Source organism: Sprattus sprattus, assembly GCF_963457725.1.
Source record: "Sprattus sprattus genome assembly, chromosome: 11".
NCBI lineage: Eukaryota > Metazoa > Chordata > Actinopteri > Clupeiformes > Clupeidae > Sprattus > Sprattus sprattus.
In genome coordinates, this window is record NC_137909.1 from 6,789,987 (window position 1) to 6,796,656 (window position 6,670).

General features: G+C 42.4%; 1 protein-coding gene across 1 annotated transcript; it reads right to left on the reverse strand.

The window, feature by feature from the left end:
* Positions 1-1,018: 1,018 nt before the first annotated feature.
* LOC308372115 (intracellular hyaluronan-binding protein 4) lies at positions 1,019-4,109 on the reverse strand (the record flags this gene model as incomplete). Its single annotated transcript, XM_080847232.1, has 8 exons — positions 1,019-1,063; positions 1,155-1,382; positions 1,550-1,715; positions 1,804-1,887; positions 2,811-2,882; positions 3,002-3,154; positions 3,317-3,410; positions 3,839-4,109. The coding sequence occupies 8 exons, from the start codon at positions 4,107-4,109 to the stop codon at positions 1,019-1,021; spliced, it is 1,113 nt and encodes a 370-aa protein (XP_080703358.1).
* Between the last annotated feature and the right edge of the window lie 2,561 nt (positions 4,110-6,670).

Here is a 6,670-nt window from a genome sequence, read left to right on the forward strand (position 1 = left end):
TAAGAATAGCTTAATTTCCCATGTCAGTCACCACTTCTTCACAACCATGTGTATTTTATTGCCTATAGTAAGGCTGCCAGATCTATGCCATGGAGTGGACTGGTTCACTGGTATGGCATTGTGAAAGTGAATTGCACTGAAAGTTTAAAAGCGTTATAGTTTAACATCTAGGCAATGCAATCATACCCCAACTGCTATAAAAAAGTTCACAAAATCTCAATTCTAGTTTGGCCATGGCATCCCCTTGCTTGATTACAAATTGTCTGGAAGCTGCAGGGATCACGGGTCCTACTGTCGATTTAATTTCTTTCACTGCAGTCATTAGCAAACAAAGATCAATTTTCATTTTCCGATCAGTGGGGAGCCAGTGGGGAAGTAGAAACACATCGCAAGGGAGTAGCAATCCTACCAGTCTTAGAGTGCCCCCTTGTGTTCATAAGAGAACTTGCATTTTACCTCCCTTTACACCGTATACATTTCAATGGTTTCAAATGTTTTGGAGTCAACTCTTAAAATATGGAGCTACAAACAGAACTAGCTAGAATAAACCAATTTTAAAAGGATGACCCCCGTTGAGTGTAGCTTGAACAAAACAACAATGTTAAGTTCAGTAACAAACGTGTGTGTGTGTGTGTGGGCGCTAACAGACACTGACAGCTGGTTTTGTTCAAGACAACTCCTGACAAAAGCTGAAGAAATTGCCTTCACCTGCAATCCGTTAAGATAGTTGACCAATTTTAAAGCCAATATTGAATCGAAATGTTATGCCACTCAAATACCCACCCTTTTCCTTCAGTTCTGATACCCCTGCCCTGCTGAATAAACACCACCAAAAACACCATTTTATCGATGCATTATTTATTTGTAAACAGGTGAACTTCTTAGGCTAATCAACACAAGCTTATTTATCCAAACACATATTTGGAAAAACATATAGCTCAGTGAGAACAAAAACCTGTGAGTCTTCACACCAAAGAAAAGGCACAGAGCCCAGACAGGAGGCTACTTTGCCTGGTCCTCAGCCTAGAGCAGGGAAATCCTCAGGGTCATCTGGGTTTGGTACCTGAAAGAGGAAAAAAAAAAAAGTAGTCATTAGCTCTGTGGAAGCAAGATGTCTTGTCCGCCAACCTGCACTTGAAGTATATCTAACCTACCGCTTCCATGGACTTGTAGGGGGAGGTTTGGGGATGTCCTTCATTGGAGCTCCCGGAAGGCCCGGAGCCCCCACGGCCACCACGCCCTCCACGTCCACCTCGTCCACCACGTGAGGGTCGAGCTAGGCTGCCAAAGTTGATCTCCATCTTAAAGGTGATGTCGTTGGCAGGACGACGGATGACACAGCCCTCCTCGTCCACCAGCTGCTCGGTTATCTCACTGTTCTCCTGTTGAGAGGGCAGATAAACACAACAGTCTGAGCGCTGAGAACATGCAACTACAATATACGTGCATGCTTAATCCTTTCAAGAACTCATGAATCCAATATATAACTTTCAGCATCCTGTTTTCATGACAGATTTACCCATTCAACAGCGTATACATAAACCATTACCTCCAGCAATTTGGATTTATGGATGACTGTTGCCTTGGTGGGTACAGCAGTCTCAGCTTTGCGAATGTTGAACTCGTTCTTGGGGCGACTTTGTTTCTGCAGGGACTTCCACTCATCCAAGGACATCTCAACAGCTACCTCAACCACCTCCTCCCCCTCTGGTGGGCTACAGCACATTTACATATGGATTACTAATTAACAAAACTATTACAATGTCCATGTTGAATGCTGGTTATTAATGTTACTGGACTCACCAGTTTCCTGCATTACCCTCAACTGTCTCCGTAACCTCCTCTCCACGTCCCGTTTCCTCAGTGGGTGGTTCATCCACTGTTGCACTAAATCACAAATCAAACACTTAAATCAGTTAACATGACTAACAGCAAAATCTAGTGTGTAATGACCATAATTGGGAAAAACTGGAAGCATGTTGGGACACGTCCCAGATGGTGCCAATGGACATTGGCCTGAACAGTCAGCCTACCAGATACAGTTAACTCACTGAAAGTCCCAATACCAATATTTTAATAAAAGTGCTTTGGTCTGAAACTAGCGAACTACTCAAAAGGGATTCAAAAGCCTTACAACAACCACCAAGAGCCCAGCTGGCACAGATATAAAGCTTGCCAACCTGCTAACTGGTGTCTACCAGCAATATAGTTGGCAATGTCGTGTTGTGAAAGCTTTACTTTTTGCAAGATGTGCCACAACTCAGAACTGCGTAGTGCATACCCTGGATGGCTTGTTGGATTACCACATGTGTCCTTCACAACTATTTACAATTTTAATGAACTTAATGCCAAAACTAGATGCCTGTTAAATAGGCCTCAAAAAGAGGCTATTGTTGCTAAAAAAAATATTTTAAAAACACATTTACAAAACCTCCATAAGGGTTCCATTCAAACGACGAAATACTATGGTGGCACTGGGGTAGAAAATGGTGGGTATTCCAAGTACTTGGTAGTGTATTCTCTTTGTTTTGCTCTCCAGTGCTACCATCCAAAAGCCTCATCAGAACAGCATTTTAGATTCAAAGCATCTTAGACACTAAAAATCAATACTAATTACGCTGCAGTTCCATTTTGCCTAATGAACAGCATTATACAGGACAAGAGCTGTTTGGAGATTGAGTGAGCCATTTTCACCCCTTTTGATGAGCAGAACTAAATGACACAGGTTCTAACTAAAAATGTGCACTACAATGCCTACTTTGCCATTCAAGGCATGACTGATAGCCACTGTGACAGTATTGAGTACTCACCTCATCTGATCCCTCATGGATCCCCAGTTACGAGGGCCACTGCCTCCTCTTTTCTCCTCTGGTCTGACGCTCCTGAAACAAGGTCCAATGCACCTCAATATGGATAATAACTAACAGCCTTCAGAGACCAGAAGGGCCTTGGGCAATAAGAAAATTGAAATGGACAACGCAAATTCTGGGGGAAGCCTTACGTCCGATCACTGCCACTGTGGCGTTCAAACTCCCTCTTGCCCCTAGGGTCAAAGCCATCAGTGGACCGGGGATAACCAGCACCTGCTCCTCTTCCCCCACGGCCCCTTCCTCCTCCGCGTCCTCTTGCACTCCTCTCTCCCAGTTCAACAGGTCTGCAAAATAATAGTCATTCACCATCAACCAACCTTCTCTAGTAGCATTGCTTTTTAACTGAAATGAGGTGTACCATCAAAGAGTTTAAAGGTGGCAACAACCATCCATGTTTTAACAGCATTCACAAGCAAAAAAAAAAAAAAGACGCATAGGCTACTTGCCTCTCCACAGAGAAGCCAAGATCAGACTCGTTTTCATTCAACCTCTTGTCTGCGAAATTGATTCGTCTCTCCCCCTTCTCCGGGCGTCTCTGGGCTGCAAAAACACACAAAGCGGGGCAATCCCAGGGACAAATTAACATACATAACTCCATTGTGTAATTAATACAGGTTGAGTACACAGTCGGTTTTGTGTAAAAACTGATTCCATAGGACACGTTAGTAACGTCAGCTTTCGCTTGCAGGTACAGCGCAACGTTTTAACCTCAATTGTGTGAGGCATGCTAGTAGAACAGTTATCCCGCTATCAATTACATTCTGATTCGAACCCTAGTCATTGGGTTAAAGATGGTGTAGCAATAACGTGGCACGTTTTCTAAAACTAACCGAAGTAGTATAGCAACGGTAACGTTACACTTAAAATGACGTAGAAAACAGTTGGCTAGCAATTGAAATGTGTTAACCGGTAGCATGTATCCTAGCTAGCGTTAGCTAGACATCCTCACATAGTCAACGTTAACTTACCTGGTAAAGTTTTCACACTAACGTTAGAGCCCTGTTCTCCATCACCGGCGACTGGGAGAACGACCATTCGATCTCTTTGAGACCCCTTCTTAACCCCTTTCCCAACCCCTTTCTTAGAATCATCTTTCTTCTTGGGCTTTGGCTTCTCCACCTGCGCTTGGTGAAGGATGTCATATGGGTCTGATTCGTCATCTAAAAGTTGACCAAAGCGATTCGCAACACAGCATCCATACCCACTGTCGGGTGCTTCCTCTTGAACTAGTTCCTTCATAGCAAGTATTGAGACTTTAAACAACCAGTAGCGCGCACCACTATCACCAGCTGAAGATACCACGAACTGCCCAGTTTCAACAACAGAAAGGTACAAGAGCAAGCATTTCTGTTCAGACGTGCCAAGGATTTCTGATGTAAAACTAACGTTACTGATTCGAAACGTGACTTCTTCCAAAATGGCGCTTAATTTATCAGTTCAGAAGTCCCCGCCCTGATCATTCCACTTAACTTCTGTGAGGTGTTGAAAAACTGATTAAGCTTATCCAATCAAGTGTCAAGTGTGGATGTTTTATGGGAAACCAGTGTGGATATGAAGGTGTACTGTAGTTATGTTAAGAATTTCCACAAAATGGTTGAATCGATATTTAATATATAAAATGACCGTAGGTTTTATTATATCAGTAGGCCTATATTTAAAACGTCAACCACATTGCGCGTTCTGCACGATCAGGGAGAACTGGATCTGTTGCTTATTTTAGTTGTAGGCCTACAACAGTATAGCCTACGTTTGCAGTTTATAATTGCCATGAATAATTACCAGCGTTAAATTCTGTTCATAGGACTTTTTTGTTTTTGCATAAAGCAACGTTTCAATCAGACTACATACCATTCTGCATTCCCCAAGAGTGGATATGTTAAAACTGTTCAATTGAGTGTAAAAAAACAAAAACGTTTTAATGGCAATCAGTAACCTATTGTGCTTTTACAAACTGTCAAACTAGGCCCTGTGAAAGTCTGTTCAATTGAAATCAGTTAGAGACTATCCATTTTGAACATCTGATAAACGTCATGATGCATGCCATGGTCCTTAATATGTTCTGCTAAATTAATCCAACTTTAATCACTTTCATATACATATGCAGGTCCTTTTCAATATCAAATGATGTTGGGACACACTGGTAAGGTCTTTTATGCAAGATGTTAATCTCATCCTTACTACTAGGCTAGTAGAAGTAGCCTGTGCCAGGCTCTTCCTGCAGCAAACAGTCCAACAATTAGCTTCCTCAATTTTGATAATGATAAACTGTGGGATAGTTCAAAAGAAGATGCATAGTCAACTATTTGTGCATGTTACTAGCACTTTAAGGTAATGTTGTATCTGATTTGTGTTGTGTCTTCAGTGAAACAAAGGGCACAATACTTAATAGCATAACTATACTTTTGCAAGCCAATAAATATTTGACAAATGCCACATCTTCACTTGCGCAACTGTATTAAAATTGTCCTGAAAACTAAAAATAAACAAACACAACTAACCAATCCTGTGATTTAATGAATAGAATATATTGTGTAAAATAAACCTTTTGAGAAGCAGCACAATGCAACAATCAGTGCTTTATGTTCACACTTGTGAACTCTGAGGGACAAATGCACTCTACATTTCTCCCCGCACAATATAAGACCTGAAGGACCTTGTGCACGCCCTGGTGGTTCTTAAGGTGTGCAGACTGGCTGAAGCGCTGTATGGCCTTTTTCCTTTGTGGCTGCGCATGTGTGTACTCATTGCACCGGCATAGGCCTGCCTATTCCCATAGATACAGCAACTGTACAGCCTCTCATTTGTTTAAACAAGCTGGTGGATAAAGTGAGGCCTTGAGCAGTAACCTCCTGTAACAGTGACTGCATGTGAACTTGCATGTCTCAGTAGAGCAAGGCTTTCCTTGTGTGCAAACTCATATGCTTTGGCAGACTGGTGTCACAGACCTCACAAACAACGTCTGGGCATGTGTCTGTACCAGTGCCGTTTCAGGTAGACTAAGCTGACAAAGCCCTTGCCACACACATCACAGCTGAAAGGGCTTGCCAGACCTTTCAACCCCTAAGGTTAGGCCAGACTGAAGCTGCATCTACACAGCACACAGTGAAGGATCGATTTCCCCCCATGTGCCAAACAGTGCTTCTTAAGGTTTTTTGGTTGGTGAAAATGTTTACCGCACCAGCCTGCTTTTGTTATGGACTTTCCTCTGATGTTTCTTGAGGAAGGAATTGCAGCAGAAAAAGAGACTGGAATTAACTGTTGGCTAGGGTGTGCTGTGGGAGCTTTTCTTTCATGTTCTTGGGGTTTCCGACAGAGACCTCAGAACTACATTGCATAACTTAGGCGGCTAGGTAGTTACAGCTAGGTGTAATTTTACATTTAGCTGTCCTTCACAATGAGTTTGTCAAAATTACACCAAAACTAGTTGCCTATAAAACGTACCTAAAAAGTGGCAAATTCTTGCATACTGTGATCTTAGCACCTAAGTCATTTCCCACTTATCACACATGGACTTCAGATCAGTTAAGCCGTGATTAATTGTTCAGGTCTACCCAAGCTGTCGCATACAGAGGATGCCTGCTGTGAACTGGCAAGGGTTGTTTTTCTTCTGTATAGTCTTTCAGTAGCTGCTTAGATTAAAAAACTAACATACCAAGGACACTGGAATTATCACTCTTTGTGAATACATCGATGCTCTCTCAGCTGTTCCACCTCAGTAAACATTGACCAGAAAACAGCCATTTGAAGTTCACCCTCAGTTTGCAGCAGTACACCAACTGATTTACTTATGGCCTTGATCT